The sequence below is a fragment of the Athene noctua genome, chromosome 8 (assembly GCF_965140245.1).
Source record: "Athene noctua chromosome 8, bAthNoc1.hap1.1, whole genome shotgun sequence".
NCBI lineage: Eukaryota > Metazoa > Chordata > Aves > Strigiformes > Strigidae > Athene > Athene noctua.
Window position 1 is genome coordinate 12970582 of NC_134044.1, and position 26380 is coordinate 12996961.

The 26380-nt window shown below is 36.5% G+C and overlaps 1 protein-coding gene across 9 annotated transcripts; it reads left to right on the forward strand.

Moving 5' to 3' along the window:
* The first annotated feature begins 262 nt into the window (after positions 1-262).
* On the forward strand, positions 263-23477 carry TRPC1 (transient receptor potential cation channel subfamily C member 1). Of its 9 annotated transcripts, none has more exons than XR_012634019.1 (13): positions 267-631; positions 2324-2478; positions 3711-3812; positions 4674-4876; positions 6285-6416; positions 7718-7913; positions 9589-9925; positions 13340-13479; positions 15455-15598; positions 19468-19643; positions 19803-20004; positions 20538-21334; positions 21550-21662. XR_012634019.1 is itself a non-coding variant. In XM_074911638.1 (13 exons), the coding sequence occupies exons 1-13, from the start codon at positions 496-498 to the stop codon at positions 21775-21777; spliced, it is 2346 nt and encodes a 781-aa protein (XP_074767739.1). In that variant the 5' UTR covers positions 269-495; the 3' UTR covers positions 21778-23477. The 9 variants fall into 9 exon arrangements, 8 of the variants coding, with proteins under 8 accessions (XP_074767743.1, XP_074767742.1, XP_074767741.1 ...); XM_074911638.1 differs by having other exon boundaries at positions 269-631; positions 20538-20732; positions 21550-23477; XM_074911642.1 differs by lacking the exon at positions 21550-21662 and having other exon boundaries at positions 263-631; positions 20669-20761.
* Positions 23478-26380: the final 2903 nt, after the last annotated feature.

Consider the following 26380-nt stretch of genomic DNA (forward strand, 5'->3'; position numbering starts at 1 on the left):
CCCAGCAGCTGGTGCCGGGCTGCGGCGGGCGCTCTCCGTGCCTCGTCCCGGGGGCACCAGACGCGCTCCCTCGAAGGATGCCCGCGAAATCCTCCTCCCCGCTCCCGAGGGACGCGGGCCCCAGACCCGGCCAGCCCCGGCCCCCCGAACGCTGGCGGGAGGGAAGGGAAAGGCGGCGCCGCCGGAGGGCAGGGAGACGGGGCGGCGGCCGTGCCCGCCGGAGCTGCCTCCGGGCCGGCCGGTCGCCACGGCCCCGGCGCCGCTCCTCCCCGCCCGCCTCCCGCTGCCCCTGGCAGGGGGGACGCCGCCATTGGAGCCTGCGCAGTGCGGCGGGGAGCGGTCGCCCTCCGCCCTGCCCTGCCCGCCCGCCCGCGGGGCTGACAGCGCCGGGGGTCGCCGCCCCGCTCCCTCCGGGGTGGCGGCTGGCACCGGGGGTCGCGCCGCGCCGCGCCACCGCCCCGCCCGCGCTCTGATGGGCCTGGCGGAGCCGGCGCCATGGCCGCCTTGTACCAGAGCGCGGACCCGTCCGCCTCGGCCTCGCCGAACAAGCTGCTGGCGCTGAAGGACGTGCGGCAGGTGAAGGAGGAGACCACCCTGGACGAGAAGCTCTTCCTGCTCGCCTGCGACAAAGGTACCGGCCCCGCCGCTCGGCTCGGCCCGGCCCGGCCGCGCCCTCGGGGAGCGGGGCCCGGCCGCTGGCTCCGAGGGCCCGAGCCCGCCTCCGCCTGCGGCAGCGCCCCGGCCCTGGCGGTTTGGGCGGAGGCCGGGGGTAGATCCTGCGGCTGCCCGCGCCTCGCACCGCGGGGCCGGCGGCTCCGCACCTGGCTCCGAGGAGGCCCGGCCTCGCAGCCCCGTCGCCTCCCGCCACCCGCAGTGCCAGCGGGCGCCGGGGAGGGGCGGCGAGGGGCCAGCTCCTTCTGTGCTTGTGCGGGAGCTCGCTTTGCGCCAGAGGAGTTTGTAAGATATTTGCTGCGTGCACTGTTAAAGAGGCTCTGAGTGTATCCCTGTTGTAAAGTTGGGGACTTACCTGCACATCCCCGGAGTGAAGGAGACTAGTTTCCTCTGATTTGCATCTATGCTGGTGGACCGGAGGAGATTTCTTTTCTGAAATATGCTGCTTACTTTAAGCTTATATTTAGTTCCCCTTGAGTAGAACCATGGTCTTAAACTGATCTTAAGGTGTCAGAAATGTTGGACTCTGCGATAGGCTTTCAGTCGTGCTGGACGGTTTTGTGTCCGGCAGGACATAACCACGGTTGTCGGCGCTGGTGTGTTGCGGTGCGGAGCTGCGGTCGTTCACCTCCGCAGGAGATTTTCGGGGTGACGCTCCGGCGGGCTGCGGGGGTTGGTGCTGGTGGGTGCCCTGCTCATGGACACTGCCCTGCCCTGGAGATCAGTCTGAGCCACAGCTTCTCCTCTACGTATAAACAGAGGCTCAGGGAACTAAGAGGATGCACAATGAAAAATGTTTAAAAAATGTAATTGTGTATATAACAGCTGGTTTAGTACTCTTGTAGACTCTCTACATACTCTAGAAGTATTCTATGTATACTTCTGTAAGTATTCTACACTAAAGTCTGTTTTTGTCATGGTCTTCTATGTTGCAAAATAATTGGTTATCCTTGAGAAAAATTATTCAAAGTTTTTATCTTTGTCAGTAAGAATCAATTACCCAGAATAATACTAAACAAGGCAGCCTGGTGTGTCTGTACATCAGTCAGATAGGAAGGTACAGTTTATGTACATCTTACTGTAGTTAGCTTTACTTGTTCATCAGGCATGCTATCTTGAATTCTATAACATTGCAGCATTGTATCATACCTGCTTTGATGATATATACGCTAAAATTGGAGTGATACAGAGAAGACATAATGTGGTTTCTGCTGAAGGAAGATGCAAGCCTGTTTGTAGCATTATAGAGAGGGGTTTGTCTGAGCCTATGGCTCTTTGGAACTGAGAAGCCTTCTCTGATGTAGTTGAACTTGATGCTTCTTGTGTGTCACAGGTTATGTATGAGCTATTGCCCCAGTTTTGAAAAGTACCCATGCTTTTCTGTGTCTTTGTTTTCAGTACTGGAACTAAAGCAGTGGATTAAAGTACATGTCTTAGTGCTTTCCTGAAGGAGACATCCCAAAATACCTTTAGTTTCCTCCCTGATGAGAGAATGCTTATCTACCTTGACTTCTTAATTGTCTGACATGTTCGGTGTCTGTTGTCAGCTATGGAACGTTGCCTTGTTTTGATGGTAGCTGGTGCTTGTAATGTTAACGTGCTTTTAGTGCTTTAGAATAATACTAAGTGACATTCATACTTTATTGTGCAGGTGACTATTACATGGTTAAGAAACTCTTAGAGGAAAACAGCTCTGGCGAAATGAACATAAATTGTGTGGATGTGCTTGGACGAAATGCTGTCACCATAACCATTGAAAATGAGAACTTGGACATACTACAGCTTCTTTTGGATTATGGTTGCCAGGTATACAACACATAAGTTATTGAAAATTTTCAGTGTAGTCATTGATCTGTGTATTCTACTCTTCATATATCATCTCTGTTAATCTGTCAGAATTTGGAAGGAAATAGAATCTGTCTTTATTGGCAGTTCAGTTCTTTTTCCATTTAGTAATTGTGAAAGTGTTTTCACTAATTTACTTTTTTAGTGGGATTTTATTGACATGGTAAATGTGTAGTAACATTTTCAATTATATTATTAAGTCTGAATGTTGTTTTAAAAGTTATTCCTGTTGTAGAGATAACATATACATTATCTTCAAGCAAAATAAATAACATACAGGCAGTGCATTATATTAAAAAGTTTAGAATGCAAAGATGGCTTTGGCTGTGGAGTATGACAACTTTAAAAATGCTAGTATAGTTAGAAAAATGCTCGTTATATTAGATGATTTTAAATTAAGGCAAGAATGTGTTTCTGCAGTGCTTTCTTGTTAAACTTGATCTGTGCTTGATGGCAGAAACAGTTTCATACCAACAGTACTTCATTAATTGAATACATCATCTCTGCTGCTGCTGGGAGAGTTGTAGCTATGATGGCTTAAGTATGTAACACAGGGAAAAGTAGTATCTTTTGTTAGGTTTGATATTGGATGGGAAAAAAACAATAAGCTTTTCTCTCATTTGATCTCCTTTTTAGTGATGGTAATAAAATCTGTGTCTTTTATTTTTAAAGAAAAAATTTGAATTTTGTCAAGTAAATAGAAAAGAGTAATATCAACTGTAGGGAAAAAGAAAAGCTGTGTAGCTCAATTTAAGAGAAGTTGCAGAAGTAGTTACCAGCCCAGAATAAAACCCCTTGTATTCCTAGCTTTACCACAGAACTACGAATGCGGGGCTGAAGTATATGCCTGAGTTTTATTACACAGACACTTGCTTTTAACGTTTTTAATAACCTGGTAAATGGTCTCTTAGAACTTGATTTATGCAGGTATCCTGCATCATCTTTACTGGAAATTAATTTCTGCAATTGGTTCTTCTGCTGTTTGTGCAATGAAACGAATTGTCAGTAATGTTATGCTAACTCCTGGAATGACAGCCTGAATTTTTATTCTGCTCATATGCGTGGTGATAATACAGAACATGGTTTTAGTACTTTAAAAATAAAATAAAATTTAAAAATGCAGTTTGGGTTCAGGTTGACTCTATGCTGTTTAAGTTACTGCTGTCTTCACACGACTTATTTTCTTTCTTTAGTCATCGGATGCACTTTTGGTAGCTATTGACTCAGAAGTGGTGGGGGCTGTTGACATTCTACTTAATCACCGGCCAAAAAGATCCTCCAGACCAACCATTGTAGTTGAGTGTTGTTATCTCTTGATTTTTGGTTGGGGAGTGGGGGGCTGTGCTATTGCGTTCTGGGTAACCATCATATTTAAAATGTTTTTAAATTAAATTCTACATCTCTAAGGTGATAGAATTTGGACATTAGAGATTATTTTCATAGCCTCTTTTGTCTTAAAGGATAGAATACATTATTTTGCTTTACTGCCTAAGGAATCGAGTGATTTATGCATACCAAATGCTAACAGATGCCTAGTTAGTCCAGAAGAGAAAAAAACAGAGTTGTTAAATCTTCTCTTGTAGACTGCTGCTAGGTAGTTAACAACCTTGACCTATAGTGGGTATATTCATGTATGAAGCTTAGTACATTTTTTGAGCAAATCTATAAACATCAAATCTTCACCTTGAAATTAATGAGTTGAAACTTATCTTGGCAATGGTCAAGTATCAAAGAAGTTTTAAAAGTTCACAAGTAGGGGTGGAGGGATGGAAAAAATAAGGTATTGTGTAACGGAGTATGATACAATCAGAGTATTTTTTCATGCATTTAGCTAGTAAATATAATTTTTTTCTCAAACTAGAGGAAAATACATATTTTAATATCATGCATGAATATTGGAGGAGGTGGTCACTGAATGTCAAGTTTTCTATGTAAATAAACAAGAAACATGTCTGTGTCCATTTTAATTTTTCCAGTATTTATCTGAGAGGTGTTTGAATGTTGTTACAAATTTTTCCTTATTTTCATGTTATAAAACATAAGAAGATATTTTGAAGGAGAGATTCATTGTTGAACAGTCAAAAAAACCCTTATATGTAAACACTGTAGTAGAACTGTATGTAATAAATTTAGATACTTCCTACATTTTATTCCAGAAACTAATGGAACGCATTCAGAACCCAGAGTACTCAACGACCATGGATGTGGCACCTGTCATTTTAGCTGCTCATCGTAACAACTACGAAATTCTCACCATGCTGTTAAAGCAAGACATATCATTACCCAAGCCTCATGCTGTAGGCTGTGAATGCACACTGTGTACTGCAAAGAACAAAAAAGATAGTCTACGACATTCCAGGTAAGACTTAGCAGTCATAGACAATAATAAAACAAATCTTGTCTTAATTCTCAGTATTTCTTTGGTCAAATTAATTTTATTTTCTTTTTCTCTTTAAGGTGAGCTTTAGGAGTGGATTCCTTGAATATATTTTAGCCTTTATTGTGGGAGATGGTAGTTCTCAGGGATGGGTAGTGCTTGAAAAGGCTGGTGGAAGGCAGTAGCTTTTTTTTTTCATTTTGTTTTTATACTCTTAGTCACTGTGCATATTAAGCTAAGTGCCTTTCCTTTCTACCAGTTGTGTCACAAACATTCTAGCTATCTTTGGGTTGGGACCATAGGAACAATGCAAATAAAAGTTTTCTTAAGTTAGTTAATACTTAGGGGGTTTTGAGCAAAAATAAGGAGGTGAATGATTCTGTATTCTGTTCCTAAAAGTACGTAGCATGGATTGATGAATGCAATCTTAAGACAGTTTTTTTTTTTCTTTTTTCTTAAGTATTTTTGAAAGTAGAAAGCATTTTAATAAAGGCTCAAATGAGGAGAGGGATTTACCAATCTTAACAATATTGTTTCTGGTTAACTTGACTATATTTGAGGGTTGAATACGATTTGTGAGAGTTGGTGTGAAAAATCAGAGCTCAAAGATAAGTGGACTGCAGTTGCAATATACAATTATTGCATAATTGCTTCTCTACGTATCCATACTGAAAACTAAGGGAAGTGAAAGAGTAATTGTTACTGGTATTCAGCTACTACAGGCCACATTCTGGCACCTGTAATGGCAACATCCATCTGATACCCCATGTCATTGACTTCAATATGAGAAAAGGTGTCAGGGTATCCCAAGCAAACAAACCATGGAAATGTGAGATAACAGCTCCTAGTCTCTTATCTGTTCTAGTTTAAACTTTCTTTCAGTGTTCATGAGTCTCTAGTTTTACAAGAGGAAAACATGCCTTCAGATGCTTTCCCTGATTTTTTTTTTTTTTTGTATTGCACATTAAAGCTCCCCACTGTTCTTAATTTAGTTTGTTAAAATACAAGACTGCCTTAAATGCTTTACTTCCCTCTCTTATTTCCACTTGAAGAACGATAAGAGCTACTGTGTGACACTTAAAATGTTAAAGTTTTACCAATACGGTTACCTTAAGTGATGGCCTTCTGCTGATGTGCTGATAACAGTTGGAAGTAGTGAAGAAAAGAAGAGGGAAGCAATTTGGCCTATTTTTGATACTAAGAATAATAGGGATTTGAAGTATGTGAAGGACAATGTCTTGCATGACACATCATATTTAATGCATGTAGTTTTAAGAAACCGAGTTGTTTTGTCTTTCAGATGAGTGTTTTATGCAGACTTGGAATAGATTCTGATTTGAAACTGCTTATCAAATGAAACATCTTCACTTTGCTTGCTATTTTGTCACAGGTTTCGTCTTGACATTTATCGGTGTTTGGCCAGTCCTGCTTTAATCATGTTGACAGAGGAGGATCCGATCCTGCGAGCTTTTGAACTTAGTGCAGACTTGAAAGAATTAAGCCTTGTTGAGGTTGAATTCAGGTGGGAATTGAAAACACAAACCAACTTTAATACTATTATGAAATTACATGTATAGAAATCTGTATGCATTAGAAAAGGTTTATTTTGGTTTATTTCTATTTTTTTTTTGTAATTGGAATGTTTAAACTGATAATTAGACGTAATAAGTTATAATATCATTTATGTCTCATTAGCACTCATTTTGACAGTTTAATTACTTGAAATCCTTTTAGATCTTGATAGTTCAATGTGTATAGTTGAACCAACTGTTCAAATTTCAACTGTACTCTGGAAAAATAAAGATAAATTATGCTAAATGATGACTTATTTCAAGATCATACACCTGTTAATCATATCAGTTTCTCAGTACTCTGCACTTTTTTTCTCCTTACATCAGAGTAGAAGTATGCAACACCTTGTTTATACTGACCTTCATGTTAGGAATTGTTTTGGATATTGTTTCTTTATTATATTATAAGGCTCTCAACAGCATGTGTGCCTGTAGATAGATATAGATGGATATAGATATAGATAGATATATATATATATAAAATGCATATGTGTGTAAAAGATTTAATGCAGAAAATGCCTTATTTAATGAACAAATTCTCGATATAATTTTATGGTTAAACTATGCAGGTTTCTACCATTTTGAAACTTACCAGCACAAAAGCATGTATCTTTTATGAGAACATGAAAGCAGTTGTTTGCATGGAGTAAAATTCTACTTTCCTAAATAACATATGAATTCTCTGTTTTTGTAGTTATTTGTCTTTCTTAATAAGAGTTCAACTGTTGCTTTTTTGTGATACAGCTTGGCACTAAAACAGACTGTGTGCCAGGTGAGACAACCGAATAGTGTATTTTCTTGTGTTTATTATATTAATAAATTAGTGTTCAGTGAACAGACTTTAATTTTCAGATGACAGGAATAAAACAAAACCCAAACCAGCTTCCTCTCTGGGAGAAAGGTCCAAATGATGAGTTGCAAGTGTCATATTTTGTGACTACTACACTTTCTCCTGAAAATAATTCAAAGCTTTAACTCTTTATATGGAACGTACAAGAATTTCTATACTGTAAGCCTGTTTCTCAATTTTTCTCTATCTAGTGGAGTTGAAGCAAAGTGTAATTGCCATGTTGCATGGAGAAACCTACTCAGAGTTGTCTTCAGAGTGCTTGGATCTTGACATATGACTGTTGGGTGTTTTTTAAAAATTTGTCTTAGCATAACATACAGTCCCAACCAAGAATGGATAGTCAGTGATTTAATGGAGAGTATGTGAGCAGTGTAATAGTGTTTATGTTTCTGTGTCTTTCAGAAATGATTATGAGGAGCTAGCTCAACAGTGCAAAACCTTTGCTAAAGATTTGCTTGCACAAGCTCGGAATTCACGGGAGCTGGAAGTTATTCTGAATCACACATCTAGTGATGAACACGTAGACAAGAGAGGGTTGTTGGAAGAGAGGATGAACTTAAGTCGCTTGAAACTTGCAATTAAGTATAATCAAAAAGAGGTTTGTCTTTGCAGTAATTTGATGGGCTTTCCATATCATATCTTACTATTAATTCATTTAATTTATTGTTCTGCCTCTAGGCATAGAAGTAGAAATAAATTTGCAAGAGTTATAGAAGAGAAGGTAATACACAGAACAGCTGCATGTGAAATGGAAACGATGTTGCAAGATACCAAGTATTTCTTCAGTGTTTACTGTGGATTAGTGTTTTCTGTATTGGAGTATAGACTACTGCTCTTTTATGAGCAGCTCTGGTAGGGGGATTAATTTGTTCAGATCGTCATTAAATCCTTGTTTAGGGAAGCATGGATCCCTAGGTGCCATGCATGATTCATCATCTTCTCATCTGTCATTAGCTGTTCAGCGTTGGCTCAGGCCTTGTCTGTGCTGTTCAGAATTACATTAGACCTGTGCTGGTATAACTGAATAGCACCCCTATTCCAGAATAGTAGGGCCCTTTCATGCCATCATTCCAGTATGGAACTTACTTCATTCAGTAGGTCATTACTGTCTTCATCCCTTAGGCAAATGGTATTTGTGGGATTCTAGTACAAGGACCAGGGTCAGAGAGAAAGTTTCCTTTCCATGCAAAATCCATTTTCAGGTAGCATTTTATTATAAATACATTACAATTCTATAATGTATTTATAATTATTATATAATTATAAAGACATTATAATTCTGTCCATTCTACGTATCAAGGCTTAAACTCTTTGTGAAACTGTTCAAATACATAGTGTTTAGAAGTCATAAGGCATAGTTATGGAATGTCCTAGAACCAGCATTACACATTTCTGGTTATGTGTTAAACAATCATACTGAAGTATTTCAGATGTTCTTCTGGTTTTGAGCATAGCTTGTTTTTTCCACAGTGGTTGGAGAATAACAAAATTTTTTGTGTGATATGAGGAAAGTACCTTTGCAGAATATGTTTTATTCCTGGCAAGTTTATTATAGAGACAGTTTTCTGTGGTGATTTCTAAAATGTGATGATAATATTAAGGTTCTTTTTCCTGGTTTTTTTTTTTAATTAAATGACAAAGCGTCCTCTAGTGAAAAATATTCTTTTGTAACTCCATGCAAATATGTACCTGAGATTTAAAACTACATTTGCGTAATCTAAATAAACTTCAGACCAAAATAAAGACTGATAGAACATAGGTTACTCTGATTTAAAATTAACTATGCTGAATAGAGCCATAATGATTTTAAGAACTGATGGGTATAAAACTGCTTGGCTACTTTAGTCGTCATTTTACATGGTGTGTTTTACAGTGTGGACAGCACTTTGCAATAACAGTATCTTAGTCTTCAGATAAGATCACTGTGTTTTGTAATAACAGACAATGAAGCTGTCTAAGGTATGATGCTACTTACATGCTAGATTTCTAAATAATTAGAAATTAAAACTCATTCTTGACCTGAAAATCTTTAGAAGTCTAGTGTGTGTAATTTGTGTTTAGTTGCTTGTTTTAGGAGGAAATTAAAATGACGGATGTTTATAGTTGTAATGGGTCCGTAGCACTTTTGTTCTCTTACGATATAATTATTTCAACTTTTTCTGTTCACTGGTAACTACACATAGCCTGAAAATGAATTTTAGTAATGTAAATTAGTAATCTGTATTAAGAAATCTGAGACTGATTTCTTGTTTGTTTCTTTTTTCCCCCCCCAGTTCGTTGCTCAGTCTAACTGCCAGCAGTTTCTAAACACTGTATGGTTTGGGCAGATGGCAGGCTATCGACGCAAGCACACATGCAAGAAAATTTTGACTGTTTTGATGGTTGGCATTTTCTGGCCAGTTCTGTCCCTGTGTTACTTGTTAGCCCCTAAATCTCGAGTAGGTCGAATAATTCATACTCCTTTTATGAAGTTTATTATTCATGGAGCTTCATATTTCACGTTTCTGTTATTACTTAATTTGTACTCCCTTGTCTACAATGAGAATAAGAAGAATACAATGGGACCAGCCCTTGAGAGAATAGACTATCTTCTGATAATATGGCTAATCGGTAGGTATGATTTGAGTAGATTGGATGACACTTGCTGATGTTGATCAAACAAAAATTATTTCTACTGTTGTCTTATGAAATTAGTGTGTTACTCATTGCTTGACTGAAGTTTACTCAACAGAAAAAAAACCAAACAGGTTTTGAGGAAGGGATGTGAAGTGTTAGAACAATCTCTACTTATCACAGAAAGGGAAGTATCAGAAACAGAATGTTGTAGGATCTAACAGAGGAGGAATGTGAATTTTTCTACAGAAGGACTGGTAGCATTCAGAGTGATGCAAGTGAGATTGAGTTGTGCAGTAACAAATTAATGTAACAGCTGTGTCTCTTCCTGGACATTTTAAAATTCTGATCTTAAAAAAATAATAACCTGAAAGCAAAGGAAGTGCGTGTTCCTCAGTTTAATAGTTTTGTAACAGATAAGAGCCTGTCATCAACTGGTTTTCTTTGATGGAAATTATATTGATGATGACTGGTTTCCTAAGTTGATGAATAAAACTAATTCAGACATCAGTTTTGATTTTTTTCCAATATTTTTTAATTAATAGGTAGTATTATTTAGTATGTAGGTGGTCTAATCAAACTTGTTTTGGTTTTTCTATCAGCCAACAATGCACGAAACACTGAATTTCTTCCAGCTCTTTATTTACAAGAAGTGTTTGGACAGCACCCTTAGATACATGGTTTGACTTTTAGGTTGCTGTGTGTGAAGTCAGTAGCTTCGTTTGATCATCCATGTGGGTCCCTTCCAACTTGAGATATTCTGTGAATTCTATAAAAATATAGTGGGAATGATATGAGCTTCTTAATTGCTTGTGTGTCTGTGTATGGAATTATACTAGAATCTGAATATTACTAGTAAAGTTATTGTTTCTTTGAAAATCTAGCTAAGATCTTTATGTAATTATAAAAGAGATTAAAAGTATTTGTGCATTGTATGCAAGTTAATTATTAATTTTTATGGATTGTAAATAGTTGGAGTAAGCATGCAGTTACGGTCATAAAATCAATTTCTGCGCTGTTTTCATTTTTATTTTAATATGTTCGAAAAAGATAGAACAGGAGGAGTCTCTACATTTTTGTTGGACTAATCCAACTTTAAACAATTGCCAAAATTCAGTCTTCTGCAATATCTCTTTGGTAGTTGGAAATGAGAAATTTTTATAGCATTCTGCTCAGCTCAGGGAGAGGACTTTGAATATGTACAAAATTGCCATCAACAGTAAGTAACAACTCAGTCTTTCATGACCAATTCTGTAATGCTTAATTTGAAAGTAATTAATAATGGGATTTGGGCTTACTGCAGGGTTGGCATATTGTTTAAAGAAAAAAGTATATGCTGTGTTAGTTTATGCATACTCCATCTTAGCCTAATAAATTGAAGGTGTGCATTTACCGCATCCATGTTTTAAAACATGGAAACAAGTATTATTTTGCCCTGTTTTAAGTTTCTGTTTCTGTATGTCACTGTCACCAGTTATCATAACTGTACCTGAAAGGACACATGTTAATTCTGGTTGTTGCAGTAGAGGGAGCACAGGTATAATTTTTGAGTACTCGTGAACTTTTGGTTGAAAATTCATAAAACATTTTAACATGTTTTTGGCTGGTTGCTCCATGTTTGTTTGTACATTAAAATTTGTTTGATAAATTCATGGCAACTTATACCTTAATGTAAGGTAATTAGATATGTATCATTTAGCTGACTGGACTTTTAAAAAGCAATGTTATAGTTGAAAACACCACAGTTTTTTTCTAAGTAGTTGTGGGTGGTTTATTTGGTATTTTAGGGTGGGGTGGTTTAGGGTTTTTTTTTGTAATGGTGATTCCTTTCGTTGTTTAGCTATATTAAAGCTGTTGAGTAGTTCATGCAGGTTTTGGAGATACCCAGTACCCCACATACAAATCATGCAGGTCTTAAATAAAACCTGAAAGCTTTGAATGTAGAGGCCAAGTCAGTGTTACAGATTCCTCATTTGTTTTGAGATTCAATATCTGATTGTTCTATAAAATCTAATGTAGACAGAAAGTGTGTCATTAGGTGGTCTTGGAAAGTTTAATAAAAGACCATAGAAACATTTTATTTCCTGCATGTAGTATTTTAACATGTGGATTTCAGATAGGGTTGGAAAATGGGCTATAAATAATATAAATCATTAAAATCAGATTATTTGATATTTCACATTATTGAATTTTAAGATTTTTTTTTAAAGTAGTATTTGCATTTATAGCTTAAATGCCTATTTTTTAATCACATATTACACTGTTTCCTTAGAAATGTTCAGTAAGTTGAAAAGAAGGTATTTTGAAAATGTGTGACAAAATCAACTGGAATAAAAAGAACCAAGTAACAAGGATTTATCTGCATTATTGTCTTCCATAGTCCCATTAAAATAATTTCTAAGAATCAGTGTCAGAAGGGCAGCTGCAGAATTTCTAACACTTTAAGTTAGCAGCTAGTTTTGTGTTCTACTACATGAACTTTGAAAATCAGGAACACAGTAATTCTCTTTTCCAAGTTATTGAACCTAAATCATACAAGTTTCTACCGCAAAACAAAGCAACAGAATTCAAATTCTTGTGTGAGTAAGTAACATCAATTCTAGCATTTTTTTTACTTTTCCAACTCCTTTTACTGATTCTCTAACAAATTTGGTGTAATATATTTCATCTAATGATCCTTTCAAGTTTTTATAAAAATGTCAAGTCTTTGACTTCTTTGGTTAGTTAAATTCTTAGCGACTGTATTTGTCTGTACAGCCAGACATGGCTAACAATGATAAAATTAATTTTGCTGTAAAGATCCTGAATACTTAAATGTGTGTTGCTCTAAGTTAAACGTCTGATCTTTGCAGTCTTAAGTTGTGGTCTGTTTTCTCTGCTGATGATGTTATTTAATATCAATTAGGGTAGGAAGAGTTTCCACTTTTTGGATCTTTTCAGTAACAGTTACTGAGCTGATTATTCGTAAAAAACATGTTATAATACTTAGGCGCTTCCTAAAAGTACTTGATACTTTATATAGCAGTGTGTAATGCTTTCTATGGTGCTTTTGGAAAAAGGTGACTACTTTTCATTCAGAAAAAGCATTTGTATTCTAGCTTTCTACCTTTATTTAAATTTGACTTTTCCCGTCTAATTTTTTTCTTATTAATTTCCTCTTGTGCCCTTATTATTGGAGAATGTGTTTCTTAGTTGGAAAGTAGGCTTGAAAAGGTTAAACATCTTGTTACCTTATGATTAATGCTTGTAATCCAATGCAATGCTTTTAGTAAATTTACTTGATTACTCCACTTCTTTTTCTTTGCTAAAATAACATTTGCAAAAGCCAGTCAGAAGTGCATTAGTTATAAAAGAATATTCAGTGCAATCACTTGACTTCCCTGGTGGTGTTGGTTCTTTTTTTTCCTGCAGGAATGGTGTGGTCAGATGTTAAAAGACTCTGGTATGATGGTTTAGAAGACTTTTTAGAAGAGTCCCGTAATCAGCTTAGTTTTGTCATGAATTCCCTGTATTTGGCAACTTTTGCTCTCAAAGTAGTTGCCCATAACAAGGTGAGCACCCATTTCATGGATCCAAAGCTCCCCTGGGACTGACTGGGCAAATACAATTTTAGTACATTGCTGCAAAATATGTAAAGATATGTTACGTGTGGTATGTTAGTAGTAGTATGTTGTAGTTAAGTGTATGACATTCATAATAACCTACTATGTGAATACAGTTTAGGCTTCCAAGTTAAATATTCTGTGTTGTATATGCCATGTAGTTGTCGAGATCTTTGGCCTTGTTGCTTTTTGGGCTTGAAAGAGAAGTTGGTGAGGTAAATGGGAGTTAGAAAACACATCAAGACATGTCCAAGTACTCAAGGACCCCAAACAGAGCTACTGTCTTCCTTGTAAGAACTGACTGGTCTAAATGGCTTGATTTTCATTTGGGGAAATCTCCCCATATAGCTCATCTGACTTGGCATTTGAGCTCACCTGATTCCATAGATCAGTAATATGCAGAAAGCTGATGGTAATCTCTGTGTTTAGATTGCCTAATGCTTTTTTTTTAACAGAAAGTTTTATTTAGATTTTGATTACATATGGTCAAATGTCATAAGTGGTTGTGGGATTTTTAAATTATTTTGTGCTTGGTGGGGTTTCTGTTGGTTTGAATTTTTTTTTTTTTTTGGTAGTAAGGAAAAAAGCCCCAAGACCATGTCTTTTCTCTGTGAAAAACCATCTGGGTTTGATTGAAGATGTAAGTTTTGAAAATGATCATTCCCATTCTGTTGCATGTGTTATTAGCTGCACAGCATATGGCAAGCTGCCAGACCAATTGAATATGAATATTTTAGCAAAATTCAAGCCAATGCAGTAGCACCATTATTTTGTATTGCAAACTATGAGTTGACAGCTGTCTGGCAGTTGGGAGGAAAATAAACTGATTCAGTTATTCCCAATTTGGTGTTTGGCCCATTTCCCTATCATTGCATTGATTCAGAGGCTGGTAATCATTTGGAAAGGAAAGCATCATTTCTTGGAAAAAACAGAGAGAGAATGCCATGTTGGGCTGCCTTCCCAACCATTTACTTTGCAACCAGCACATGTCTGGAGTAGTAGTTCCTTTGCTAAGATAAGAGCCCTTTGCTGCTATATATAAGTAGTGATTTTTTTGAAGATGCGGGACTCCTGTCCTATGGAACAGGCACATAATGGCTTTTTTTTGCCACTTTTATACGGCAGAATTTATTTTAATATTTTATAAATTATTTAGAAAACCAAATAAAAATGTTTGGTTTGCCTCTTAAGTCCTTATTATAGGTGCAAGTTATTTTGAAGCAGCTTTGAGTTCCTTCATTTTTGAATGTCCATTTTCAGACAGCAGAAGCTGGTAATAAAAATGCTGGATGTTTTCAGTCAAGCCAAAAGATAGGGATCTGTGGATATTCTGTAAATAGTTGAATAGTACCTAGTGGATGTACTTTAAGGGTGTGTTTACACCTACAGTTCACTTGTGACTTCTATTCTCTGTAGTCATTCATAAAATACTTTGAAGGAACCCCAGGTCCTAAGTCTTTTGAAATCTTTATAAAACCTGTTAAGACAAGCTGTCACCACATTGCAACAGCATGTGTACATTAGTTTTCTTTGTGGCATTTTAATGTTGTTTTTGACTGAGGCCTATTACACTAGACAATGCACATGATTATAAAGTACACGTGGCCCTGTTTCAACAAACCATGCAAAACGGAGTAGAAGGAAAAGCAGAACAGAGGAATAAATGGCTTGCTGAGCAAGTGAGTGGCAGAGTTACATGTTAAATTTAAATAATCTGATTTCTGTCTCCCTCTGGAATGGCTTTTTAAATGCCTTTGTCTAAAAAGAGTGAGATGTCTGACAGAGGTAAGCCATCTGTGAATCGTATGTGTGAATTTCTTTTATGCTATTGCTTGTGGAGGCAGAAGTAGGAAGAGGTGCACGGGTGCATTTCTGTATTTGTAATGTCAGTGATCTCTGTCATTTTTATATTGCATGTTTGCAGTTTCATGATTATGCTGAAAGGAAGGACTGGGATGCATTCCATCCTACCCTAGTCGCAGAAGGTCTTTTTGCTTTTGCTAATGTTCTTAGTTATCTGCGTCTTTTCTTCATGTACACAACGAGCTCTATTCTGGGACCGCTCCAGGTGAGTATCATAACTGCTTGAGAAAATATTAAACTTGATCTTGTTTTACTATCTTCTTCTCTTTTCAATAAGATTAAGAAACTAAAGAAATTCAGAAAGTAAAAAGTAGAAAGAAGTGATATTGCATTAAAGTTTGTGGGTTTTAATCTTTTGTGTAAAACATACTGATTTAGATGGAAAAAGGTAAGAAAAAGAATGGAAGACCTAGTGCAGTTCACTTTCTTATAATACTTTTTCCATGATAACTGTACCTATACTGTAATTTTTTTTTCATCTGTTAGCTAAACATATACATAAGTGCCTGCAGTTTGAATACTCTGAGGATCAGGTTGTTCCTGTAAAGTTGATCGTCCTAACTTCTTATCTCTAAAAGATAGATGAATGAGATGTGTAACAAGGAAGAGTAATCAGAAGCATTTCTGTTTATGTCTGTGACCTTACTGAAGTTGCACGTTGAGTTGAATTGCAAATTACTTTGGTTTGAAAAATATAAATCTATCAAGAGTATTGAAATAGTCATCTATTTGTAGCTAGTTATAAGAAGAGAGAGCAGGTTTATTTTTACTTGAAATTTCTGGAACCTTCCAGTGAGTAATAATGATTAAAAAACCCCCACATTTTAATTATGCAATACATTGAATTCAGTATCTGGAGATGGTGGGGGGGAAGCACTAACAGTCTTATGTTGTGATGCTGGAACAGTAGACACCACAACAGTTCTTAAGCTACGTTAAAATTTGTCACTTAAAGTTGGAATTTAGCCTGGGTTTGTGCAAAGAATTTAATTTTCTTTTCCTGATTTGAGAGCAGACATGGAGTTTTCTGTTGAGTTTATGCCATTTTGTATCTTTTGTTAGTTGCTTGCTTTCTTTTAAGAACAGACTCTCTCATCTTAGTCTTTGTGCTATTCATCGTGATAAACTTCAGATAAACTTGAGTAGACCCAAGGGTGCAATATGGCACTATACAGAAGGTCTAGTACCGCTGGGGGTAAGGGAGGGAACCTGGACTATTATTATGACATCATATTTAGGATGCAATTACCTCCCTCATTTTTTTTTTCAATTAAAAGGAGAGAGAAAGCGTCTTAATAAAAAACTGTGAGTAGAAGTCACCTCTTCCTCCATTAGCAACATTTTTTTCTTCTGTGTTTTTTGGAGGTTTTTTTTGTTCAGCTTGACTTCTCAGCACTGCCTGATTTTGTTACTTTGCCAGTGAAAACCCTTAGAAACTAAAGCACCTGTTATTAAAAGCATAGCTTACTGAAAAAAGCTTTGCGTAGGTGTACTTCCAGAATCTTTGGCCTTGCTTCCTGGTAGATTTATGATGACAAATCAGATCAGACAAGTCACTGCTTTCTTGTACCTATGATTTTATTTTTTTTCTCATTTATTTATTTTTCCCCTGACAGTGATAGGATTTAATTAATACAGCTGGTTGTCAACAACATCAATGAGTTTGCAAGTGTCTGTTGAATAAAGACATTTGGAATAAGTAGCATAGTCATCCACTGATTATACTGATGCAGTTTGTCCTAATAGGTCAAATGAATTCTTTGTCCTCTCCTCTGATGAACAGGACTAGTTTTAAGAGCTTTGTGGCAGCAGGATGACCTGAAAGGATCCTGCAAGAAACATTATAATTATTAAGCATAAAGGCAGAGTAAATATTTGGGAGCAGTGGATTTTTTTAACTCTTCTCTTCAACTAGAGCTATACCAAAGGAGGTTCTGAAGGAAATTATTTTAGCTCGGATCACTAGGTCTTGTGTCAAGGATCTAGCTAAAAACCTGCAGTGTGAAGGTTCAGCTAATTTTAATGAATTAGAGTATTTAATTTCACTGCATAAATAATTATATTTTAGAATATTGTTTCATACAGAATCACTTGTTAAATTGGTATTTTTAAAATCCTTGTAAAAAGTGCTTTAAAAAGAGTGTTCATAGTTCTTGTAACCAGTTTAATATTGGAATATGCCTGTTTCTTCTCTTAAGGTTTTGTTTGGTTTAGTTCTTGCCCTTTTCTCTGTAGCTGTGACTAAATTGCTGTTAATTATTTTTCTTTTTTTGTTTTGTACACTTTAAAATGGAAATGTACTTGCATACTTTGAAAAAATATTGAGGTCTTGATATTGCAGTAAGCATTAGGCTTGTTATACAAATTGATTGAACACTGAAATCTCTCCACATTTTAAAGAGATTCACTGTTTAATGTGCATGTTTATTTATGTATTAGACCTTTCACAAGTTTTTTATTAGAGGCTATGTTATGAAATTTTCCAAGTAAATAAAAACAGTCGACAGTCACCCCATTCAGTGACACACTGAAGCTTATGTTATTACTGTTGGCCAGTACAGCTTGTGCAACAACTCTTACAGTATTTTCTAAAAGTAGGTCACAAAGTTCAAATGGTGGTAATCAAATATAGCATGGAAACCCAGCAGTGGGGGGGAAAGGCAACTACTGTGTTCTCTTGGCTATTAGAGTTATTTTTAAGTATTCAGTTACTTATTAATTAATAAAACCTATTTTAATATAGATTTGTAAGCTGTCTGTGTCATGGGTTTTTATTATTGACAGAAGATAGACTAATATTCCCCTACATTAGGTCATTAGATTTCAAATGCTTAGAAATTCTAGAAAGCAATAGCATGATTATATGAAGAAAGCAACTGGTATTTGGACTGTGTTATTACACTCTGTTCCGAACAAAATAGTTTTAGATGGTTTGTGCTTTGTGTGCATTCCTATTTCATCTGCTTTTTCTCTCTCTTGCTTGCAAATATGTTTCAGTTAAAGGATAAATATTTTGTTGTTGGGTTGGGGTTTTTTTCTTTAAAGTGTTAGATGTGATGAAACAGTGTGATGGGGATTACATTCATCCTCTGACCAAACATACAATTACTGCACAGCTCTGCCTGCAGTTGCAGATTCTCCATGTCAGTGGCAAACTGTGCAGAGAATCAGAGAGCATCTGCTGTGCAACAGGTGTACTCAGTGAGTTTCCAGCAGCATGGGAAGGAGCAGGAGCTGGCACTTCTTCTCCCAGTGAACTTGTAAAACCTGACCAGTGATACAATTCTGGACTATGATTTGGTACAGATTGTTATTCATATAGGATTAGGCTTTCCACACACTGATTTATATAGAGGATTAGATTTACCCAGCCCCGTTTTATATATTTACATTCTTTATAAGAGTGTATTGTTCTCTGAAGAAGTTTGTAGGAAGAATAAATTATGTCAACAGTTTATGCTGTGTATGACAAAAGCAAGTCAGGGTCTTTTCTGTGTTGGAAAGATGTGTGAGCATTGGGGTTTTTTTTAAAGACGCTGTATTTGTACTGTTGCAGACTTCCATACAGGATATGTTGAAATGGAAACTGATGATCTGAATTTAGTGTCATATCTTCTATACTTTACTTTGTGTTCTGCAAATGGGCTTCAGTATATTAGTTTTTGATTAGTGATGAATTATGGTTCCAAATGTTTTGATTAATTCAGTGTCCTTATTGAGTGTTATTAACTTTCTATGATGGTATGTGTTCAAATGCATTTCATTTACTGCTTTTATCTATACTATTACACATTTATACATACTATTTACATACTGTTGCTTATGGCTAATTGAAGGATATGAATTTATCAGATTATATGAAAACTACTTAAATTTTCTTTTTAACATATAGAAATTTTCACTGAAAAATGGTACTAGGGTACCTACTGATTCTGAGGTCTGATTAGCATCTAAAATTTAAGTTAAACATTTGAAATGTAAATAGATCCTTTTTTGTTGTTTAGAGACTGAAGGAGAGAATACAAACAAATAACTACATGTTTTACTAAAATTGAAAATAAATCTATTTCACAGATTTCAATGGGGCAGATGCTACAAGATTTTGGAAAATTTCTGGGCATGTTTCTTCTTGTCTTGTTCTCATTCACAATTGGATTGACACAACTTTATGATAAAGGATTTCCTGTAAATGAAGAAAAGGACTGTGCGGGTATTTTTTGTGAACAACAGAGCAATGACACATTCCATTCGTGAGTCCGATATCTATGAAATAGCTGTATTGTTCTAGTCCTTAATTCCTAGTAATTAACCAAAACTGAAATATTTCACTGAACTTGAGTTTGCATTAAGTAAATCCACTTTTGGTGTTTGCTTTACCTAACCAGCTTTTTTTTTCCTTGTTTTTTTAGGTTTATTGGCACATGTTTTGCACTGTTCTGGTATATATTCTCCCTGGCACATGTAGCGATCTTTGTCACACGTTTTAGCTATGGTGAAGAATTACAGTCTTTTGTGGGTGCTGTTATTGTTGGTACCTACAATGTGGTGGTTGTGATAGTATTAACTAAGCTCCTTGTGGCAATGCTTCATAAAAGTTTTCAGCTGATAGCAGTAAGTGGTTTCTGATTAATTACCAATAATTGCTAGCTTTATCTTTGGATTTTATACAAAATCCTTTCTATGATGTGTAGACTAATCTACAGACCTCCAAGGATGAGCTCGCTCTGATCTCACAAGGGGCATCTTTCCTTCAAATATGAACTTTTTATTTACTTTGATCCACATAAAATGGGTACTTTTCATGTTGAACATGTGCAAGGCTTTAGTCCTCTGGGAATTGAAGATTTTATTGATACAATGGCTGTTCAAGTCAAAATGCTATTCTTGATAAGGTGTCATGCTTGCAGAGTTGATAGGCAGTTTGTACCTGCATAGCTGAATTTTGTATTTACGCTACAGTATATAGTGAATTGAAGAGATAGTTTTTTATTTTAATTATTTCATATTAGTATATCAAAACGTTTCTTAAAATACTATATCTTCATAGTTAAATAACAGTTTTCTGGGGATGAGAAAATAAAACTTATGAAATACCTTGTTAATATTTTTGCTTCTGATCTCTGTTAATGTTTCTGATGCTTTAGAATCATGAAGATAAGGAATGGAAATTTGCTCGTGCCAAGCTTTGGCTTAGCTACTTTGATGACAAATGCACGCTACCTCCACCTTTCAATGTTATTCCCTCTCCCAAGACTATCTGTTATCTTTTCAACAGTCTCAGTAAATGGATCTGCTCTCATACATCAAGTGGCAAAGTGAAACGTCAGAACAGCCTAAAGGTAAGAAGTGATTGGGAAAGCTGTAGGCCCTGAAGCTGGAAAGGTGCTGCTTGCTAAAATTAATCAGCAAATTGCTGCATGAAGCTGCCTGTCATGTGGTGAGTGCTACTAAGATAAATAGGAGCTCTAGAATAATGTGCGTTGCATCCAACATGTAAATAAATGTTACCTATTTCTATTTCAGTAAGATTCTGTTAACTTTCAGGTTTGGGATTTTCAACCCCCTTCCCTCCAACCCCCAATTCCCCTGGAAGTAGTCTAGAAAAATGCTTTGATTGATTGAAAACTCATAGAAACCTCAAGGAAGTATGTGCTAATCTCAAAAATGATGAGGTTAGAGTGTTCTTTGGGGAAGGTAATGGGTTTTAAATGTATTACAGAAGTGTCAAAATAAATAACCAAAAAGGATCACTGAAGCCTCTCATTGATGGGGGAGGGATCTTTTATTGTACCCTGTAATTTTGCCTACTAATTTTGCATCTTCTTGCTGACAAAAATAGCATTAAGTAAGCTAAATTCAAAGACTTTATGGAATGTGCACTGAGAAACATTCAAGATTATGGAACTCTTGATGACTGCTCAGAGGACAATTACCAAGCCAGGTGGACTAAACATTTTCAATTTTGCTGGTACAGCAGATTATAATGTAATTTAAATTTTGTTGGCAGTTTACATGCATTGTGTATTTGTGCACATCAGCATATATCTATAAACTAGCTTTGTTATTTTGTTCATATTTATTCTCTGTGTCACTGTATAAAGGCTTTAAGGCGCAAAAATAATTTTTCTATAGTAAATATGTGATGTTTGTTTAAAGGAATGGAGAAATCTGAAGCAAAAGAGAGATGAGAATTACCAAAAGGTGATGTGTTGCTTAGTCCACCGTTACTTGACTTCCATGAGACAGAAGATGCAAAGCACAGATCAAGCAACTGTGGAAAACCTAAATGAACTGCGACAAGACTTGTCAAAATTCCGAAATGAAATGAGAGACCTGCTTGGCTTTCGAACTTCTAAATACGCTATGTTTTATCCAAGAAACTAAGGCATAACTTTTAAATGAAAACTGTGTACTTTTAGATATCTATAGGTGAAAAGTGTTGACTTAATTCTGTTGCCAGACCAAATAGAAAATACTGTTGCACAAAAATACATCTGAATATGCGTTTGCATGAGTTGCAGCTAGATGCAGAAGTGATGGAAACAAGTGCAAAAACAAATATAGTAATTTTCTTAAAATCTTAATCTTAGTGTGTATATAAAATTTGTATATAGGAATTTTTTTAATGTTCCTCAGACTGTGGCTGTCAGGTGTCAGAGCTTCATAACTAGCACAATGTGTTTATTTCTTCTATTTTTGCTGTTTATTCCTTTTTGATACTTGTTTTTCAAGTTGTGGGAGAAGATAGGCTTTTTAAAACAAAAATCCAGCCTATGTTTATTTTTAATAGAAAAGTCAGATATAGAATAATAGAAAATTTCCAGCACAGTTGGAAATTATGTTTGACTGTAGGTTACAGTGCATGTGAAAACTGTATGACTCTGAAAGAGGCAGTTCTAGTGCCAAGTTTTGTATGTTAACGTTGACTGTATACTAACATTTGTAGAATACAGAAAATCATCAAGACTCTTCCCTTTTGTGGGAACATTCAAATTTTGAACTCAAAATAGACCAACCATTTCTTGAATGTTTATGGTTACGTGTAAGACAATCAACTCCTGCTTGGATTTTTCAGCGGTGCCTCAAAAAAAACCATTTTACTATACATGTTAAGATTGGGAACAGAATTTTAAAACTAACCTGTGAACTTTTAGTGTTTAGTAGCTTGAGTTTTTAAAATCTGGATAATAAATTATTTGAATTATTAAAACCTGTGATATAACAAAAATGAGGTGGAGCATGTGGGTGTTGTTGTTTGCAATGCTGAACAAATCCTGTGAAACACTGTACACTTCTTTGTATGAGAACATACTCTGAATCTGGTCATTGGTCAGATGTGGTTTAGAAGGGCCTGCTTTAGACAGGTTTTCCTTATTCTACTTTTAAATTTGTCTTTCTTTTTTTCCTCTTACGACAATTTTTGCCAAGCTAAACTTTTTTTTTTTTTTTTTTGGGTCAGGAATATTATGTTTTGTGAGACCATGTGATTTGACTTTGCTTATAATGGACAGTAAGGGCTTTGTGGATTTTCTGTGCTAGAGGGTTCTATATGGCTTTATATGCTTATATATAATTCACATTGACAAATTGTAATTGAAAAATGTGAGATTCTTGTATTTTTAATTACGAAATAAGTGTATTTATGACAGCTGAAGGATTGACTGACAATTTTACTGTTACGATGGTGCTCTTCTAAAATGGTCTTATGTCCAGAAGGCGCAGGTAGCCATAGTGGTCTTTGACTACAGTATTTTGGGAGGTTGTTAGAGTGGAAGCTTACATGAATGTTTACTTTTTTGAAGGAATTCTTACAAAACTCTTTCTTGTAAAGGTAATATATTTTCTTTACTATGAAATTATGTATATGTGAGCTAGGGCTTAATGCTCTGCTTCCAGAAGTCTTATAGTATAGAGGAATTCTGGAAAGTGTTGGATTTTTATGTGGATAAGAAGCTAACCTCTTGTATTCAAAGCAAAGAGGATCACAGAATTTTGTATTTGGACTCATGTTTGAATAATACACCAACATAAAAACTATGTGCTGTATATGTTACATATATCCAAGAAAGGAAGCAGACAAATAAAAGTTCTTTGAAAAATATGGTTGTATTAGTATTAGTCACATCTGAAACAACATCATATCAGGTACCATATTGAAAGTAATTTCTTTGCCATGTTAAGTTTAAGGAAGGTAGCTGATGTTAATGTGTTACTGCCTTTTTTCCTTGTGACCCATCCTGTTAACTTTAAGTTCATTCAGATGGCTTCATGCAGTGCCATGAAGTGATACCTGAGCTAGTCCCAACAAGCTAGAGTGGATTTTAATGCACTATATTATCTGCTTGACACTTGGCTCACACCGATTAGTTCTTCTGAGAAGCTGGGTGAGTTTATGAAACAGCTCAGCTGGCCATTTCTAATTGCTTTTTGATACATTAAGCAGTCACTCAGAGCTAGCTTGGTTTTTGTCACGTGCCACTGTGTTCTACTAGAGTGTAGACATGTCCTTAGGAAGAACTGTCTTACTCCAAGGCACTTTGGGGGGTGGGGGTGGGGGGGTGGTGTTGGAACAGAGGATTCCAGAGTTTTTATTTGTCCCTGGGATACATACCTGTAAAGAGAGATACCGAAGAGAGAGGTTTGTTCTTCGTAGTACCTTAGTTGTATGGGACTCTGCATCTCTGCCTTGTTTGAAAGCTGCTGCAACCTTCCAATCTACTTGGCTACTAATCAGTACAGAGTGCTTTGTGCTATTTAGTCAATCTTGCCTTAACATTTAGATTTTCCTAGTTCACAGGTATTAAACATGCTATTGCTTTCTCATTTGGCAACTTAATACTGGCTGTTCCAGAAGCAGTCTGCAGATGTTGGGGCTCTGAGATCTCTCTTATGCACACCCACAGAACAGTTCTGGACATGCACAGAGACAAAATGTTAGGTGGCTGTAATAATCCTTTAAACTGGGATGTTAAAAAAAAAAAAAATAAAAGAAAGTTTGGAGAAACTGCAATTTACTTGGCTATATGAGTCAGTCTGTTCTTGCACCATGACTTGCACTAAAGTTTGCACAAAGAAATTCTAAGTGGGTTTTTAAGACTACTGAAAAATGTTGATTGTTCATTCTTTTCATGTTAATGTCTGTTTTGTCTTAGAGCAAACTTTGACCTGATGACTGAGAAATCAAGATGGAAATTTTCATGCTACCTCCATGTGCAGCAGAAAGGTCAAAACCATTCATGACTGAAAGTCAGCTTACTTAATGCTCTTGCTTAAGATATGGTTTTGATTATTATTTTCTGTTGAAATTGGTTAGATAATTTTGATTCTGTTTACAGTTTGGATTTTAAATGGCTGAAGTTTACAGTCATTACATCTGCTTTTAAAAATTTGTAATAGTTGTTACCTGTGTTTTGTAACCAATTCTTACTTGAGAAAACTGGCACTGCTCCATGTTTCTTTTAAGTCCTGTATTCTGTTCAGTGTTGCAGGGCTACTGCTGTCAGTGCTTTGATTTGGGAAAAAAAATGGTCTAAAGGGAGTGTTGAGAAGAGCAGGCAGGAGCTTTCCTTACCTACCATTTGGGAGATGAGGAGCAGGCTGCTAGACTCTTCCTGCCTCACTGAAAAAAGCTGCATGACAGATGGTCATGTCATCACAAATAAAAATAGATTATTGTAGTTCAAGACAGTTCCAAGCATGATTTCCACATTGCTTCTTCCCAAGCTGCTGCTGAGAAATGCGGAGTACCATGCATAAAGCCTCTTAATCTGCATAGGAATCAATACTGGAAAATTAAAATTGCAATTTAAAAATTGTAAAATTACAAAAATATGTCTGCTTTGCAAATGAATGTTGCTCTCAGTTCCATAGAGAAGTGTTGTTTGATTTAGTCAGTAAGACAAAGGCCTAGCAATCTGTAAAGTGTGGTTCCAGCACTGAGCTGTTTGATGTGAGCTGCCAGCACAGCCTCTTTGTACCTTTGTGCATCCCTCCGAGTCCTTTGTCTCCTGCCTAGCTACCCGTTAGGTCTCCAGAACAGATGCTGCTGAGTTGCACTGTACCTCTTGGCATTACATATGAGAATCAATAATTGGAGAAGAATGGTAGTAGCTAGGTAGTAGAAGAATTCAGTTGCACATTCTGCTACTGAAATAAGCAATGAGTACTTCCAGTAGGGACTGTGTATTTCATTACAGTTTCGTGCCCATGGTTACATCAAAAGAACTCTGATACGGTATTTATCTACAAGGAAAACAAGTATTTAAAGGAATCTTAAATTCTGTCCCATCCATGTCATTAGTATTCAAGTTTTGCCCAGTTTGAAAAGCATGTATTTCCTACCTGCTTTTGATCACAATATTCTTCAACTTTTCAGTATTCTTTACCTACAGTCTGTTTCTGTTCCTCCATTTTTGGCGGTTATAGTCTTTCATTTTCAGAGTAACAAATAACTGTATGCAACAGACCTGACAAAGATCTCTTAACATTATTGTCTAACTGCTTCCAGTCCATTCCTTCCCTTATTCTCAAAGGAGTTATTTGTTCATCCTTTTGTGTGTAGGAATGAAATAAATTAGATAAGCTATTTACACTGCTGGTGCCAGACTGAGCATTGCTGTATTGTCCTTTAACAATACAGAAAAAATTCAAACTATCTGCATGTGTACCTTACTGCCACTGAATTATTTTCTACCTTCCTCCTCCCTCATTACCTTAAAGAACTTAATAGTGACATTTATTAACTAGATTATAGTCATCAGTAGAGAAAAGCATGGTGCTGTTTTACTGTTGTCTAATTCTTTGAAGAGTAAATCCAGTTTCTATTCAAATCAATGATTCAGTGACTTCAATGGAAGGAAAATCAGCAAGGAAGTGTAGTGTCTGTCATACTGTGCAAAACCCAAACCATCAAAAGCATGTAAATGATCAAAAAAGAATATGTTTAGCCTGTCCCAGTCTTATACATAATGAATAACTAGTTGGTGTA